The 18,640-nt window shown below is 41.5% G+C and overlaps 2 protein-coding genes across 2 annotated transcripts; one reads left to right on the plus strand and one right to left on the minus strand.

The window, feature by feature from the left end:
* The first annotated feature begins 489 nt into the window (after window positions 1-489).
* On the plus strand, window positions 490-11,421 carry LOC128718133 (uncharacterized). The gene is made up of 4 exons (XM_053811806.1): window positions 490-877; window positions 7,586-7,738; window positions 11,068-11,208; window positions 11,300-11,421. The coding sequence occupies exons 1-4, from the start codon at window positions 490-492 to the stop codon at window positions 11,419-11,421; spliced, it is 804 nt and encodes a 267-aa protein (XP_053667781.1).
* A 40-nt stretch (window positions 11,422-11,461) lies between these two features.
* On the minus strand, window positions 11,462-18,544 carry LOC128718134 (probable multidrug resistance-associated protein lethal(2)03659). The gene is made up of 11 exons (XM_053811807.1): window positions 18,444-18,544; window positions 17,984-18,310; window positions 16,231-16,462; window positions 14,528-16,155; window positions 14,161-14,461; window positions 13,939-14,089; window positions 13,628-13,858; window positions 13,237-13,532; window positions 12,174-12,434; window positions 11,758-11,930; window positions 11,462-11,702 (listed from the first exon to the last, which is right to left on the minus strand). Exons 1-11 carry the CDS (start codon window positions 18,542-18,544, stop codon window positions 11,462-11,464), a joined length of 3,942 nt encoding a protein of 1,313 aa, XP_053667782.1.
* Window positions 18,545-18,640: the final 96 nt, after the last annotated feature.

Genomic DNA, 18,640 nt, shown 5'->3' on the forward strand with positions numbered 1-18,640 from the left:
GAGATCTACAACTACACTGATAGCGGAAAGTGCCGGCAAGAAAAATCGGGACCACGCTTGTTGCAAGGGGAAAATTGTTGCCTTGAGACTTTAGGCAAAGATCACGAAGAATAAATCTCACTAATCCTGCTTTCCTACTACCCACGGCTATCGTACCAACGAACGATAACACTAGAGCGATATTCGTCGCATGCCTTAACCGATTGGACCAAGTGATCAGAACCAACCGGCCAGGAGCACACTTGTAACACTTCTGGACTGAGCACCAAACCCGGAGAAAAAGACAAAAAACAAAACAGTGGCGCACGAAAGAGTGGGAGAGTGCCATCGACGAATAGCCAGGCAAAGATTATCAACCCGCAATTCCCCCAGACCATCCACAGCGGCATCATCCGCTATGGATGAGGAGCTGGAACGGAAACTATGAGCAATCGTGTGAGGGCTCGAGAGCCCCCAGCGTGGACGCGTCCGAGTGTCATGCCGCGGGCAATGCCGGACACGGGATTTAGTAGCAGCACCAGCCATTGTAGCAATAGCATCCGAACACCGATTCGGTTGGGCACCAGCATCACTAGCAGCAGTAGACGAGGCACCAAGATGACCGGCGGCAGGATCTCGCAACCCGCTCGCATGTCTCGCAGGCTCCAGCGACCTTCCGGAAGATCGCTTCTTTCACGTCGTTTCCTCGCCAACCACCTGTCCGCTATCGTACCGATTGCATTGCTGCTGATAGCGTTCTGGAGTGATTTTGCGTATCTGAGCGGCGATACCGATGGTGGTGGAGTGCTGGCCGATGAAGTAACCACCATTCCGCCTGAAGAAACATGGACTACGTCCAGCAATGAGAACGTTGGCACTGGAGAGGCGGCTCCATTCGGTAAGTACGATGCAGTGCTTATTTCCTTACCTCACAGATAACATTTGCTGCCTATGTTTCTTCCACCATGTATCCCTCCTACTGCTTGGACAGGAAATGATTAATGATGAGCCGCATCCCACCTCTCTAAGCTTTTAGCACCTTAAATCTGTTCCATTTGCCTTGCTTTTTTGTTGTCTGTTGTGTGGGCGCTGAGAAATAAGTTATTAGTGAATCGATGCGTTTAGCACCTCCCTCGGGATATTTGATATGATTTATGTGTCGGATACTTTTTCCTGCCAATCTCATGACCCACTGAAATGGACATCGTAGACGCAGCTCCCGAAACCATACAATGTAGGAGAAAATTTATTCCTAACCCAGATTGAATTTGACGTGCGGTTGGTAATCTAATTTCAATTAAACCACGGATAGCCCTGAGTAGACAATGGTAGTGAAATACGGAAAATGAGTCAGCTATTACCACCGCGATAATATCATTCAGTCGAAAATTGGGTGCACATAACCCGCAAAACCTAATGCATAATTTATGTTAAGCGGTACGACAGTTTCGTGAAGAAAAATCCACAACCGAATATGGTCCATGAATTGTGTTTTGGAATCTTCACCCTTGCTATCTTTCGCAATATCAATCAATAATTCGAACGGTGCTAACAGACATTAGATGCAAGTTGGTGAAATTAACATTCCTATATGTCATACATGAACCTAACTAAGAACACATTGCGTACCGAGCAATGGAAATGGCATAGACAGGTCCGTCCATCAAGAGGTTGTTTACTCGGAACAAATCGAATGTTGACACATTGATTCTTCTAATTTCCTATTATGTTCCTTTTTTGGAAATTGCTACCATTGTGTTAAATAATTTAGGAAATGGTAGTTGTTGATTCGAATCATTATTCCAATTAACTTCATGGAGAACTTCAAACATGTAACTTCAAAAAAGGGTTAGGAGTACACAAAAGTATTATTTTATTACAGTTTTCAGCTTGAATAGAATTGTTCAACATGTTGCTAGCAATGATTAATATTATATACTATTAACAGTGGATCTGTATTGCTAAGCTGAGGTTTTGGGGTTATATATTATCTAAATTAGTAATGTTGCGTTACGAAGTAACACAAGTACAGTAATAGTACTAATCACTTGAACTTAAAATTCACCACAGTCTTGGAACTGCCAAATCTTGCAAAACTACTCAAACTTTTATTACACGTAGATGAAAAGTTAACTATGCACCGTAGTGAATGGTCAGAACGAGATTTGGTACAGGTCCTTGCGTGTAAATACCCACGTCGCTGCTAACAAACTATCGGGCTGTCCTCAAAGGGAATAACTTAATATATTTTTTTTTTTCGTAAAGAAAGGTCTGACCTTATCGCTTATGACTAAGGGTTACAAAATTCGCATGCAATTCATAATGGTTAGAAGCTATTTCCTTCTCCAATCCCCAAAAAACCTTCTTCCGGGGGTGCCCGGACGAGTTCCTGCATGTCAATGATGTGATATGTTGATATCCACGTTTAGGTCCTAACCATCGTAATGAAATCGGTGTTATTTGATTGGTCCGGTGTCTCAATGTTTTGATCTATACTAGTAATGCTGCCAGTTTGCTGGTTTAGCAAAATTGCAGCCCCTAACCATTCCATATGGTACGCACATACTTCTACACACCTTGTTCATATATTGTCATACCTGTAGGTGAGACAAAACATATTAAAAAAGTATATATATAAAATATACATACATACATAATATAAAAATATATTCCTATTTCTATGATATATAAGATCGAGGTTGCTCTGCAAAAAATAATTTCCATCTTCAGCCCGGCCATATATGAATTTATTTGCAAATACTGCACAGGGTGTACTAATTATTTAAAGTATTTTTTTTGTATGTTAGTAACTAATACCAACTATTGCACAAATGTATGCTATTTGCAACTTATTTCACACAACTCCAAACATTAAAGCATCATTCTAATAATCCCTCTGGTTTATGACATTGTTCATTTTTTTTGCAACTTCCATAATTGCTTAAAACTTTGAAAACCTTAAGCCACCATGTGTTTTCCATTTTTTTCCCAGTCGGACAGCATGGAAGCAAATAAATCCGTTCTGCGTTGTTGAGAGTCGGCAGATGAAGGGAAATTCATTAGAAATATTAAATAATTGCCCATGGTAATTGCACGAGGTGTGAAGGTAACACCAAGACGGTGAAGCAACGAATTATTGAAGCAACGTGGGTAGAGAGTTTTCGCGTTTTTCCTCAATTTACCATAAATGTGGCGTAAGCACACCGCAGCCCGTGTGTCTCGTTCACCCACAGGTGTATGCTTTGGAAGGACATAAATTTTCATCACGATGCAAACCGCTTCCCTGGGCGCCATTTCACCACTTGACTGGTTTCGGCATGAGTTCCATGAGTTCTTCACGAGTTGGTGGAATGTGTGAGGAAGGGAACGGGAGTATTTGCGCGGGTGTTGTAATTTAAAATTTTCATTCCCCAAGCGACCAAGTTGCATTACCATACAGTACAGCGATAAGGCCAAGAGTGGGCGCTTCCGAAACGCAGGTGGTATCGATAAGCCCAAAATCATGGACCGTGAAAATATGCTATCCCCACAGGCAGCACACGACCACATCGACGCTAATCCCGCAGAAGAAAAATATTTTGCAACTTAATTAGACCGATGCTTGATGCGGCAGTAAAGTGTGGCGTCCGAACGACGTCAAAAAGGCTTCGTCAAACATGTGGTGGGAAATAATGCCGGAATCAGCGCGTCATGTGCAATCGTTTACGCGCACACGGTTGATAACCATCGAACAAACTCACCGAAAAAGGTGATAAAAATGTTGTTTTATCGTTTGCGATCATCGTTCTTGCTGTCGATTGAGGGAAAAAGTAACCAAATAGCAGCCGTTGCTAATTATGCTTCCCGGTTTACTCTCCAACGAGCACGGTAAACATAATGACATCCATCCGTTGGCGATGTAGAATGAGCTATTTGTTGCACAAGCAATTGTACATTGCGTCAAACGTCCCAAATTGTGACTGAATGGTTGAAGGTCATATATTTTGTGCAGTTGTGCAATTGTATTTGCAGTTTTCCCAGATAGCAAATTGTTCGTAGTGGTATCAATTTGGGTTATTTGTGCATAGATTGTACTTTTAATTATCAATCGATTTGAAACTAATGGCGTTAGAGACCTTCAGAATAATTCAGGGGACACATTTCGACAGACGCCGCATTCACCACTAACCGAGTTACGGTTCAATCAAATAAGTTTAATCATTAACTGCATGGTACTACATGGTCATTAAAGCTATGCAGTAAACTTAGAACGATAAGAGTGATAGGTTTGGATGCGGTAAATGGCACACTAAACGAGTAGTCTTTATTTGACAAACTCATGCCAAAGCCATTTGCAAACAGGTGATGTGGTTAAGCATATTTTCAATTGGTTTGAGTCGTTTCATAAGAATTGTGCACAAAAACTCTTCAAAATTTTGAAATATATAAAAAATAAGAAACATTTTCGTGTTAACATCATATTCTTGGAGGTTTAGTTTACCTTGCAGGCGATATTCGATATTCGTACGATATTCCCTTTTGTTCGTCAAAATATGTGTTAACTATTAATATTTGATGAATCCAAAAATGAAGACACTTAAAAAAAGGAACAAATGCACATTTTTATCCAAACCTCTAGCATCACATGGAGGTATCGTCAGGGAAGGGGATTCATTTTTTATTTTTAGTTAGGCACGGGCAACGCTTAACACTTTGCTAGATTGAATTTGCTGCCTTCCGCGAGTAAGCGACCGAATGCCGGGTGAGCATGTGCTGGACCCACCTACAGCTGAGGAAACGATACACCATAAAGAGCACATTCCAAAGTTGAGTTTGAAAGGTTTGAATACAAACAAAAAGTACACAAACGGGAAGTGCCTTTCCAGTGCGTTATTCCGTGTGCTGTACCGCCAAGCGCTGAAAATAAGCACGAGTGTATGCGAGTTCTGCCAAGGATTATGTTGCGATTTTTGGCACCTTCGAAACTTAACTAGCACCAAAGGGGATGGAAACACTTCGAAGTGTTGGAATAAAAACCCCGATCGTGTCAGTCCCCTTGTGTATGTGTGTGTGTTGGGTATTCACGCGAGGGTGCTGAACCGATACCGCCTGACCGTTTTTGTTGTTGTTTTGTTATGCGGATGAAAGGGAAATCTGGAAGGTCCGTAAAGTTGGGTTTCTTGAAAATTCCACAGATTTACACATGAAGAGCCGAATGGTTCCCATGCAATTTACATGAGATTACAGCTATTGCTTTAGGGGCACGTTTGGTGATATTCTTATTGTTTCTACCTTTCGCTTTTTCATGTTCCCGGGAGATGTGTACCTAGGTTCCTTTTTTTACATCACTATTGTTACGCTTTTAAGGGTGTAAAATATTTAAAACTAAGTACTTTCATTTACCTGCCGTAGCCGCTTTAGACGTTTGAACTTTGACGTGCTTTTAGCCAATTTTGTCGATTTCCTTTTTTCCTACGCAAAGTTTAGTTTTTAGTAGCAGCAGCTGCGACCGGAGATGATTTATTCGCAATAAAACCACAGAAAGTAACCATTTACCAGGTTTGGCTTACATTTTGGTCTCAATACAGAAGCTGGCAGACGCGGTTTAATGGTTGTTCAGTTTGTTTTGGTTAATTGGAAGAGTTTCATGACGGGGTTATTTTATTTTGCTAGCTAATGAAGGAGCTAATTGAAGCAACAGTGGTTGGTGAAGCAAAAAGCATTGGTTCGGTTCATCGGTGTGAAATGCAGAATAAAGGTTTATTTCGTGCATTGATCGCACTGTTTGTTAGTTAACAGATTTTAAAGTTACACTCGAGGCGGATTCGTTTTGATGGTAAGATTTTTTCTCTACAGACCCTTGTTAGTTTCCAAAAGGTAGTCATGCTCATGGTTTATTTCATAGTTATCACTGATATCGATGCTGTGGGGCCTTGGGATCGAGGGACTTTGAACACTTTCGAGGCAGATGATTTGTTCCGATCGTTTGCAGCGCTTCTTTACTGTGTTTGGATACATACCCCATCAACTTACAGCATGGTTGGGTTTGCTAGGTGCATGAATATTTTAATGAAGTCTAGCCAGCTACACAAATTGTGAAGAAAAAGGTGCTTTGCTGCTTCATTAATGTTTAATTATATATCTACGCTCGGGTGACGCTGTATTCCGGACACTTTGCCGAAATCTTTAACACTTTTCTTGCTCGGCGTTGAGTAGATTCACGTTGTTTGGCATTTATTTTCGATGTTGGCGGTGATTTATTGCAAATCGTCCATATCTGCGTTATTCAAAGGCTAAATGAACCACATACTCAGACTACGGCGTTATTTTCATGCATTACTTAATCAGATCAGCTATAATAACACTTTGCCAATGCAAATTTTAATCTTTGATCCTATCCTATTAAGGTTTGCCGCATGCTGTTTGGAGGATTATTAGGATGCATATGTTAGGCGGAAAGATGAAATGAAAATAATATGAAAATTTCCTTCTTTGAGGTTTGTGCGCATTTGCATATTTTTCGTTTCAGATAGAAGAAACCATCATACCGATATTGGAAGATAGAATGGAGGAGTAAAACAGTTGCTAACAATTTTCTTACCGACCAGGTGGTTGCTAACCACCTCCTCGTGTAGTATCACGTGCTTAAAAGGCATGATTTCTAGCATATCATGCTCGATACGTTAGAAGCTATAATACCTGACCACAAATAAGGAAAAACCACTTGCTTCACCATTGTGCATAAATAGCGGTACTTCAGAATTCTTAGTAGATGTATGAGCTGTTCTATTTCATTTTAATCCTCTTTGCATAATGAACGTAATCACTCGCGATGGATACAACGGTAAACGAATACATAGTAACTCAATATCCAAAAGCATATAATTAAAGCTGTTTCGAAGACTCATGATAAATTATTCTGGAATTCTGTAAGCAATTATTAATAATAGATGTTTTTTAATATATACAGACTTTATGAACCTAAATGTATATCAAATCGTACAATTTCATCGCCGAGGCTAGATAACGATTACGTTATTGCTGTAGCAGATGAAATTCTGTCTTGTTTTTGCTTCGGCAAATGGAGGCGCCTTGTAGTCCACAGTTAAGAATGGTTTTTCTTAAAGGGTGTTTTGTTAACTTGATGCTTCAGATTTGTTGCTACATGGTTGAAATATACTACAGTCGAATCTCACTGGTTGGGATATGAGTGCGTGCCACACAGTGATAGTAAGATGGTACTCGATGGTTGCATAGTTTGACATAAGTCAAAATCGAGAAATTAATCGAATAAGTTCATGAAGTTCACACGAACTGGACACGAAAAATTTCATGCTTAGCAGAGCAGATTTATTGAGGATGACATCATCGATGGTTGGCAACCCAACTATCGAGGTGCCAACTAAAATAAAAGCAACCAGTAAGGGTCGTCTGTAATTAATGCACATATATGGCTATTACTATCAAACAAAAATCTACTTAAATAATTATAACTTTGGTTGAATTGTTAAATTAAATTAAATAAATTAATGCAGTAATTAAAATTTATGATATGCACTTTGTGATGTTCCTGTATTAAAATTTTTCATTAACTGTACATTTTTCCTGTTTTATCTATTCTTTACAGATGCGTCATCCCGGGGTAGTAAAAAGTTTGGTGATAAATGCGAGAGCACCACTGAGTGTGGCTTCGCCGGATCGTTCTGCGATCCGAAGAAGCATACATGTCAGTGTACTGTCGATTTACCAGCAACCAATCATATTGACAAATGCGGCAAAAGTAAGTACAATCACAGTATCGCTTTGGCGAAAGTATTTTGATAAAAATGTTAAGGTATTCAGTACAAATGAACCAATTCGTGTTGTTGTGCTTAGTGATACGTTTATGGTGAGAAGTTTCGTTAATGTGAGCTGTCTAAATGATTATGAATATTTCCACTAGTGTACGTAACATAAATGCACATTCTACTCATCTGACATTAAAAGCACAGTATCAAATTCAGTGTTGATTGAACTTTTTTATTAAGAAATGGCATGAAATAAAACATGAAATAATTTTCGCTCCTAACAACAAAATTCTACAATATTTGTGATTTGCAAAATTTTAGAAGGAAGGATGTAAATGCTGAATAAACTGTAACGTCATGCAGTTTGAAATTTTTTTTTTCCCATCCGTTACAATTATTTTTTTTTCTCTACTACCAACTACCATTATCGACAAATGGTACGAGCTATGGCTTGTCTGTCGGATGCTGCTATGCCACAAATGCATCCTTCCTGCTTCATTCATCATTACTGAAGGCTGTCTAGTGATAAAATAGACATGCCTTACTTTTGCTCCGTCGGAGCGGTTTTATCCGTAAACGTTTCCAGCGCGATTCAATTTACATCTTGTGTGTTTTTCTGCTAGATGGCGTTATGCATCAGCGATTTATACATGTTCGATTACAATCTACATGTTAGTGATGCGCCTTTCCTTTGTGTGTTGTCAATGTAGTAGGTATGCTTGTCAGACACAACTTTACCCGCAATGTGCAAAATGCCGGTGCGCATTTGGATATTGGCATGGAAGTGGGGCAGATAAATTTGGCCACAGTTGTAGGCAGTGTCAACCAACAATAAATGCATTATCACGAACCTTGAGAAGTTTCCTTTCATGCACAATCTGACGCAGGGTGTCGTCTAAAAAGATGATCTATTTCCGAAAGGGAAAAGGGTTCGATTATGGTTAACAGCGAACCATTTTTTATTGTTGACGTTAATCATTCACATTGAATAAATGCATAATTTTTAATTATAGAATATTTTGCCAAATTTATTTTCTTAATGTAAATTGTTGAACATAACTTTAACATAAAATACTAAAACTTACAGTTGAAGTCTTAAAAACAGGTTTATATGATTCAGCTGTTGTGGTTGATAAGCGATGGTGCCACACCTTCCCGTTCTTTTCAATTCTCAACGGTTCTCGTCCATCATTTACGCCCATGTGTCACATACAAGCGCGGAAAACTGACAAATCCCTGTTGGAAAATGAAAATTGTGCCATCGCATATTAAACATGCACATGACCGCTACGTATGGTAGCACCACACATCCGGTGTGTGATAAATATTGCAATTTTCTGGTTGGTACAAGCGACCACCAGCATGCGGAAAATGGTGGGAAATGCAAAAATAACTACCGATTATCCAATTCCGGCAATATTCTGTACGTCTGTATGTCCACCATGTAGATTATGATTGCGTAAAACCGTGGGATGAATCGCTTAATAGTATCAAAATTATGGATATTTATTTTGGTAACAATACTAAGCAGATTTAAATAATAAAAACATATTAGTTAGCACCAAATAAACACATTAACGCGCATGCACAAACTCGCTATCGTTGTTTATTTATTTAATGTGTACATAAAGGTTTAAATGAAACGACCAACCCGTATTCAAAGCTTAGGTCTCACACTGAATGGTACTGGCAGTTGTAACATTGTTTAGAAAATGCTTAATGAAAGAGATCAATCATTTCATCTTTGACAAAGACTAGAATTTGAGCTTTTCCGCGCTTGTTTCCATTGCTTCACTTGGCTGGTTACGCTAGTCGATGGGTCAACGTCAAATGTTATTGACACGAGACAAGATTATCAGAAGCTAATTAACTTCCTTTACCGTTTGCAACAAGGGTGAAGTAAGCTAAACAGAAAAGCTTGGTTGCTAAATTGCAGACTTCGTTTGTGGTTGACCGACAGTGTTCCGGGCTGGGGCACCCTCGAGAAGCGGAGACCACTGGCTTTTGGTTTGGTAAAAGATACTTTAACGTCCGCACGATTAAACTTTCGTGATACCGATGTCGTGACATCGATCGTTATCGGTATTGGAGTTGTTTCTTTTTCCACCCCAGATTACTTTACATATTCGTTAGTAAGCGAATGGGCCGGCAGTCTGTAGCTACCGCAACGTAAAGGTTTGGAGCAATATAATTCTACCGAGTAGAAGGATTCATCATGTCAATCGATGTTGGCATTTGAATAAACCATGTTGCTTTCCAACAGTGTTCATTGTTTTGGATTTGTGTGAATTGATTCGTTTAAAAATCGTTCTGAAATGAATTATATCTTTTCTCTCAATAAAGTAATTACACTGCAACTGCTGCTACGTGTGTGTTGAAGATGTATTCATGCCATGTATTCATCACTATTCTGATCGGACAAGAAAAAAGAAAGTGTTACAGAGCATAATATGTTGTTTGGTGAAATTGGTGAGCGGTTGTAAAAGGAACAGATTTAATCGAAAATCTCTATTGATAGAAGCAACGTCTTTAGTTAAATGGTTAATTATCAATATTTTTATATGTTTTTAATATGTCGATGGTATGAGCAACTTATTGAAACGCACTGAATGATCCCAAATAAATTTGAAAATGGCCGCTCACATACGAGACCTGTTTTCTTCATACGGTTTACAGTAATAATTTAGGAAGTTGATTGTACCTAACCCGAACTAACTAAGCTATAGATTAAATCAAGCTTCTTACGATGTACAAAGCAATCAGGGCCAAAGAAAAAGAACGCAGCATGAGAAGAGCAAAAACTTTCTCACCCTTGAGGCGGATGAGGGAGCACAGCAGGCCACCGAGGGGCAACACAGCAAAATAAATGGATGACTTGAGGTTGCGTGTTCAAAATCAGATACTTTACGGCAGGAGGCAAAGTAAACAATTGTGTAAACAAGCAGGAACTGTGTGGGACATTTTCCCAAAAGTGTCCCTCGTAGCACATTTCACCCATTGGAAGGTTCCTGGAAGACAAAAGGGGTGGCGGATCGAACAGCTCCTTTGAGATAAACTTAAATAAACTTCCATATGAATCGTTACGAAGCGTAGCACACATCCCTGTCAAGTGGTAACAAGGGCTAAGAAAACGAGATATTAGATTTGGCGCATTGTTGACATAACACTTTGTAAATTTGGCAAAAACTGCCAACGCAAACGATTCGTTAAAATTTGCAGCAGATAAATTAAATGATCCGACAACTTTCTGGCTGTTGTTATTACAATGTACCAACGTACTTTTGTCGCCGTTTGTGCTAACATTTCTTTTCGCTTTATCCAGAACGACAAGTGAACGAAACATGCTTCTTCAGTGAACAATGCGAAGCGATGACGGAACAAACGGAATGTCGTGATGGACGGTGCATCTGTCTTTTCGAGATGAATGCATTCTTCAAATCGGATGGCAGCGTCGAGTGTCGAGGTAGGATGTTATAGTGCTCATGCATGTTTCGGATGACGAATTCACTATTTTTAAACCGGTTTTCATCTTTTTCGTTTCGGACCTTTTCCAGCCCCGATCAATAAGCCGATAGAGCCGGAAAAATACATCGATCCAGCAATGATTGGTGTGTTAGTGGCAATGGCAGTCATGTTTATCATCATTTGCGTAGTCCTTCGCTTATTCAGCAAGTAAGTGTGTGTTTTTTTCACAAACAAATATTCCTATTCGTAAGCTAAATATGCGCATTGTCGTTGTTGGATACACCTCCTTGGCCCTGCTCATCTATCAATTTGCGGAAGAAACCATCTGGAATTTGGAGTAGATTTTGGGGGGTATCAAACTCCACCATTTGGCCAGCATCTATAACTAGCACTCGATCATTGTCCAAAATCGTATGCAAACGGTGTGCTATCGTCAGCACGGTGCAATCATGAAACTGTGTCCGTATGGTACGTTGAATAAGTGTGTCCGTTCTGAAAGAATGATTAATTAAGCGATGAAACTTTATTACCTTTTTGCTAAACCTACTTGGGATCCACGCTGGCCGTCGCTTCGTCGAGTATCAATATTTTACTGCCCTTCAGGATCGCCCTAGCCAAACAGATCAATTGCCGTTGGCCAGCGCTCAAATTAGTGCCTCCTTCCGCCATCTTCGTGTTTAAACCTCCGGCAAGTGCGGTTATAGTGGTTTTTAATTCAACCTGTTCGATTTCGACCGGTTTGGGAATTGTTGAACAGAAGTTAACCCGGTGCGGTACAGGATATTCATTTAAAAGATAAACAAAAAAAGTGCAATATAAAATGAAACCCCGAAAATTGGTATGGCCCCCCCACCAGTTGCGAAAACACTGTGCACCCGGTGTGTGTATGAAAAAAAATGTGCTAAACGTTCAAATTGGTGAAGAAATGTGTTACGTTTAAATATTCAACCTCCGGTGGCTTACCTGCTCGAGTGCTTTCCACAGCCGCTCATCCGACGTCCGCTCGTCCGGATCTAAATTGCTTCGCAAACTGCCTGAGAATATGACCGGATCCTGGGGAATTATCGAGATGCGGCCACGACACTGCCGCAGCGGCACCGAACCGATATTGATTCCGTCAATCTCGATGATACCATCACCGGCGTGCAGCGGTGTTAGACGAAAGAGTGCCTGAATTATTGAGGACTTGCCAGCGCCGGTACGCCCAACGATTCCGACATGCTCCTACGCACGGTTTCACGACCCAGCAGTAGTAGTTGTATCAGGTGGTTGGTTACCAGAGTCGGAACATTGACGGGAAAAAAGAACATGACCAGTGATAAAATGACGGTTCTTTTATTTCCTATACCCTTCGTCATAATGGAGCTGTCTTTTTTTCGTAAAATGCTCTCAAATTGAATGCAGAAAAAATTGATAAGGGTACGAACGGACGAGGCACAGAATTGATGTGTATTTTATTTTAAGCAAACCTCACACCTAAACCACCATGGGACAAAGAACAAAAGCGAAGGTAACGATCGTTGATAACGTCTCGAAATGGATCATGCTGCCGGTGGAGAAATTGGGGCTAGTAAAAATCGAAACGAACCGAAGATTCGACAGATATGGCTATAATTTAATCAATCGACACAAAAACCGAGTCAATTGGAGCCAATCACACGCGTTGCCCATTTTCGTACGAGATGTGTACGTGTTTTTTCAATTATAAATCAAAGACATTCCAAGGGCAACAGAGCACACCTCCTTGCAAAAATTATCTTTCGCACGCATGGGTTAGTGTTTTAAACTATTCAGGATATTGCCGCCGCTTTTATATCACCCATCCTGCGCTGGAAGCATTCCATGTCCTTTGCGACGCAAAAGCGTCCGAAACAGTGCACGTAAAACAGTAAAACCTATTTTTGTGGCCGGTTTCCATTCGCCCGATAGAACGTTTGGTGCTGGAGTGGCTAATGGAACCGTAGGCTAGTGCGGGTTTGTACCCAACTCATGGAGAATCGATTGCTTAACCGGGTGTGACGCTTACCTTGGGTTTTATGTCGAAACTCAGCCGCTTCAGGACGGGGTTCGTGGTGGGCGAATAGCGTAGATAAACTTCGCGGAAAGTTATGCTGGGATTTTCGGGCCACGCTTCACTGCGTTCAGTTGTTTGGACACCCGGTGCCAAGTCCGCTTCTGGTACGAGCTGGGCGTATTCTAGCACGCGCTCCACCGATGTCATTTGATTTTCCAGCTCGGCCGTTTGTCGAATGCCCCAGTTGCACATTCCAATGAGGTTGAGCACCTGCGTTATGGCCAGTCCGACATTACCGCTAATGATGTCTGGAGCGGCGGTGCAACATACACGTGGTGTGGTTTTAGACAACTACATTCCAACTGCACTCAGTGAGGGAAAGTTTGCTTCCTCGATTACTCACCATTCCCAATCACAAGAAAACTCAGAACAACTGACGCAATATACAGCAGACAAATAACGTCCAACCAGAAGGCGAAAGCCCGAGTCGTGGCACCAAACAGAAACGCTGCCGACGTGTTAAGATCCTGATATCGGTGGAATGTATCTTCCAGAAAGCGTTCCGCCCCGAATGCCCGTATCGTGGTCAAACCATCGATTGTTGCGTTGGTATGCGTGAATACTGGACTGCGGGCTGGTTATGAGAAATGGAACGAATAAAACGCACAGTTCGTTGATGAGAACCCCATTTTACCGTCGATCGAAACCACTTACTGATGGCCTCAACACGCTTCACATTTCTTGCCGTTTTCAGAAAGACAAACCGCAGCAGATAAAATATGACTCCCATGATCGCGGTTGGTATCAGCAGCCAATAGTTCGCTAACGCTACTATCACTATTATACCGGAAAGCTCTAGGAAGAACTGCAAACATGTAGATAGCTTAGTTAAACGACAGTCAAGCTGAATCCGGCTGATTTGTTAAGGACGCTTACGTAAAGACTGTCGATCATGACGATGGGTAGGCTGGTATCGACGAGCCCGATATCTTTCGAGAACCGGTTCATTACTCTACCCGAAGCATTCTGATGGAAGAAAAGCATAGCGGTTCGCGACACTCCGCGGTAAAGTGCGGCATGTAGATTGAGCGATGCTTTAAGGCACATTTCGAAGAAGGCAAACGAATTGGCTGTCAACAGGATGGTGATGATAATGGCTCCAGCATAAAACAGTACATGATCGTCCGTCGTCCAGCGTGTTTCCAGTGCGTTGGTAAACGTTTCCTCCCAATCCACCCTGAAAGCAGAGAACGTTGTATCTTTCCTGCGTACACCTTGATTGGCCAACTGTCCTCTCACTCACCACACGAACACGAAGTAGTCCGTTCCTGAGCAAGCGACTTGGAAACCTATCATTAGCAATGCCGTAAACGAGACGAATAAAGTACTATTAACAGACTTAAAAAATTCTAAATATATTTTAAGCTGAATAGTGCCATCTTCTTGTCCTTCTTTCTCTTTGCGCTCCGAAGGTAGCGACTGCTCTTGATCCTTGCTGGATATATTTGGACCATCTTCCCCTCTGTGCTTAGGAATCTGTTCTTCTGTTGGCTGTTGATGCTGCGATAAGTCGCTTGAACGGAAGTATTCAGACAACTCCTTACCATAGTTTCCTTGCGCAGCGATTCTACCCTCCTCCACTACGATAATGTGCTCCACCTGGTTGATGTATTTCAATTGATGGGTCACTAATATGCAGAGCTTTCCGTGAAGAAAATTTCTTATAGCATGCTGGAATATAACATTCGCTACATGGGCATCGACGGCGGAAAGGGGATCGTCCAGCAGATAGATTTCCGCAGAGCGATACAATGCGCGAGCGAGATTGATTCTGGCTTTCTGTCCACCGCTCAAACTATATCCTCGTTCACCAACCATAGTCTGGTCACCGTGTGGCCAGATTTCGATATCGCGCTCCAATGCACACACGCTTAGCACAGTACGATATCGTTTTTCATCGTACTGTTCCAGGAAGATGACGTTCTGTTTGATCGTTCCCTCGAACAGCCACGGGTTTTGAGGGCAATAGCTGATGGTACCGTTCACGGTGACTTGTCCTTCAGTAGCGCATTGCTCTCCGATGATCATATTCAACAGTGTTGATTTACCGGCACCAATCGAACCTATTATTGCTACCGTACGGTGATTCGTTGCATCTACCCTGAAGGATATGTCTTGCAGCGAGAAATGTGAATTTGGCCAAGTACTGTGCGCTGCAGTAAACTCGACAAACGGATCACCGCTCAATCGTTGGGTAAGATTTTCTTGTTTTTGATGTACCTTCTGTACACTTGTCTGAAGAAGAAACTCCTGTATTCGCTTTAAGGAGATCCAACCTTCTGCGGCGGACGTTACAGCAAGAGGCCAAAACTCGACCATCGAATGATGGATCACGCTGAAGAATGAAATCAACATATAAACGCGTCGTGCTGTGAGCGCATTGTCGAAATAGACGTACGCGACCAGTGTTAGAAAAATGGACACTTTCGGAACAATGCGAAGCGCGAAAAGGGCCGATTTGATGATCGCACTACCGCGCAATGCTGTCACCTCTTTGCATCGCAATTTTCGCACCATTTGCTCGAAAGGTAGATCCCATACGTACATCTTAATCACCTGTATGCCGTGGATGATTTCATTTGTTAGACGCACCCGTTCGTCTGTGGCCAACGCCGCCCTCATTCTAAATTCAGCCGATTTTTTGCCCAGCCAGGCTTGAATTGGTATGAACAGCAGTAAAAACCCTATGCCAATCATTCCGGCGGGTCCTATTTCACGGTACACAAATACGGCAACAATCACCAGCTCGACTGGCCCTTTCCAGAGATCGTGGAGAAAGATCACTGCGTAATCGAACCGACTCACATCGTTTGCCATCAAATTGATGACCATGCCGGACAAACCATCGGTAGTGTTACTCAATTTAAGTATCTATAAGAGAGAAGAAGATTATCTATGATTGTTCTTTTGGCGTAAAGTTTGCATCATTGCGCGGTATCGCTTTACCTTGCGGTAGATCAGTGCACAACAACCGATACGAATCTTCATGCCCACTTGCAGTAGATACAGCTGATAGCAATGAAATATGGCTAGCGGGGCCAAAACGGTCATAACAATACCCAGCGCATACCCATAGGCGGCGCCCAGCGATGTTGCAGATTCGTCGACTGCGGCCGTTCCGGTACGTAGGGAATCAAAATAAAGGATCAATTGACCAAGTAGGAACGGTTGTCCTATTCTGAAATTTGAAACTATTATTATACTACAATGTTTACAGACCCAAAACACCAACTGGTTATTAGGTCTCCTCAATTGTTTTTGCGACCCGGAACATATGGTGATCAATGTTCCGAAATAATTAGCTTATTTCAATGTTTTTCGGTAATTTTTCCTTTGATTTCTGATCAGTCATTTCTCAGGTTTAGTTTTAGTTCAACGTGCCTCTGTTCGATGCATCTTTTTTTAAATGCATCATACACAGTTCAATCAATTGTATTTTAGTAAAGTGTCAAAAGTAAAAATTTCTAGTAAAGCTTGTTGTCATACCCATACCCATACCGGCCGCCCCGAGCCAGACCCACCAATCACCACAAGGCAAGAATTCGAATTTCATTTTATTAACGCAGACGGTCGTCAACGACGCAATCACCTTCCGATTGGCCATTTTGTTTGAATTAAAGAAACAAAAAATTAAAAATCCCGCGAATAGTAATTATTTTCTTACAGCTAGTACTACAAAAACAAAGTCACTTATTAGTTTTAATACTTAATGCAAGACATGATATGGCAATATGACATGAATAGAATATTTATATTGAACTGCCGATACGTTGACGTTGCCGATGTTCTCATTGTTTGACAACAGGAACTTAATTGCACGTAATATCACTGTAATGTCCCAAAACGTTATAACAGAGCAACATCTAATAGTTTTCATTGTAATAGTTTATCAGTAGCTCGGTTTAGTCTACTGGAGTGTAGTTTAATATAGTGTATCCAAAACAATGAATAATACACTATGGGAAAAAAGATAAAATTATCAATTGTTTCAAGCTTTGTGCAATAGAACAATATATTAGTTTGGGACAGTGTGTCGAAGCGTGCGATATTCGTATAAATCGTATTCGAATAAGTAAGGTTTATTGTAATAAATTGTGGTTAGCTGGTTCTTTGGGGAAGGTGGGTTGTACTGCCAGGGTCCGGAACCTGTGCGTCCAACAGAACTCATCCCCGAGCGAATATCGCTAGGCCTAGGAATCCAAATTCTAGTGTCGCACAAAGAAGAAAATGAACTTCTTGCGTTATTGTAGATGTCTGCTGTATAAATTACGCTCTGGAGCGATACTACCACTCCTTTCAAATACACCTTCGCAAGATCAATATGAAATTCATAATAATATATGACAATCGTTCCCGACAGCAGCATCAGAGATCCAAAGGTACAAAGTCCCAAATGATGCCTTCGCAGACTCGTTCAGAATCAGTCCATCGTTCTGATTTTCACTTTCGCTTCCCTTTCCACTCGCTTTTATTGAGGTTGGATGAGTTTGAGTATCTCGTTAGCAAACCAAAGCATGCTGCCCACGTCTGTATTTGATTATGAAAGACGATGTTTTTCTGCCACAGTTTACAAATTCCGTTCCGAAAGCACAGGAAGCAAACGAAAACGCAGAACAGCTGCGATATACAGATGATGACGATGATAGGAAACCAAAACCTGCGCACCTTTGCATTGAAACGCAGGGCCCTTACCGCTTACCTGCAGGCCGATTCAATGGAGCTGTAAACAAATCCAAACACCAGTACTCCGACTCCGTACATGCGTAATATAGTCCGAAGGAGCCTCCATGGCGCCGACGGTTTGTTTTGCTGTGCTGACTGTGGCTCACTTTTCGTGTCGTCTTGCGTTCGGCGTTCGTCATCGATCGATGCTGGTTGGATGGTATAATGGCGCAACGTTTCCCGTTGCCATTGCTGCTCGAATGATGCACCGATTTGTGCACTGCTGTGTGCTGAAAGGGTGTCATAAATGTCGTTTGGTACGATTTGCCTTCGCACGCCGATTCGAAGTACGTCAAGGAGCCACCTTATTATAGGACCCGATCAAACAATCACGCACAAATTGAAGTTTTGTTTTGTTAGAAGCATACACCAGAGAAAGGGTAACAAGGAATTTAGCACACAATTGGGAAACGTTTACCGTTTAGTAATTGGTTTACCAGAAAAAATAACGCGAAACTGCATTCGCGGTAGAGTAGGGATGTACGTTCGCGCCAGGATGTTTGACTTCCGGGTCGTTAATTTTTGTAGCCGCTGCCATAAATAAAAATTACAATCACACCCGAACCGGCCGAAAACATCCAAACTTTAAAGCGTCCAACAACCAACTGCCGTTAGTGAGCATATCGGCCGTTAC

This window comes from Anopheles marshallii, chromosome 2 (assembly GCF_943734725.1).
Source record: "Anopheles marshallii chromosome 2, idAnoMarsDA_429_01, whole genome shotgun sequence".
NCBI lineage: Eukaryota > Metazoa > Arthropoda > Insecta > Diptera > Culicidae > Anopheles > Anopheles marshallii.

What these genes read in the sequence shown, in the direction of transcription:
- LOC128718133 (XM_053811806.1), top strand. Translation starts at nt 490, where the DNA reads ATGCCGGACACGGGATTTAGTAGCAGCACCAGCCATTGTAGCAATAGC. An exon ending in TGGAGAGGCGGCTCCATTCG is followed by an intron (nt 878 to 7,585) that starts GTAAGTACGATG and finishes TATTCTTTACAG; the next exon opens with ATGCGTCATCCCGGGGTAGT. An exon ending in TATTGACAAATGCGGCAAAA is followed by an intron (nt 7,739 to 11,067) that starts GTAAGTACAATC and finishes CGCTTTATCCAG; the next exon opens with AACGACAAGTGAACGAAACA.
- LOC128718134 (XM_053811807.1), bottom strand. Translation starts at nt 18,544, where the DNA reads ATGGCAGCGGCTACAAAAATTAACGACCCGGAAGTCAAACATCCTGGC. An exon ending in TCATGATCGACAGTCTTTAC is followed by an intron (nt 14,090 to 14,160) that starts GTAAGCGTCCTT and finishes ACATGTTTGCAG; the next exon opens with TTCTTCCTAGAGCTTTCCGG. An exon ending in TTTTCTTGTGATTGGGAATG is followed by an intron (nt 13,533 to 13,627) that starts GTGAGTAATCGA and finishes CCGCCGCTCCAG; the next exon opens with ACATCATTAGCGGTAATGTC.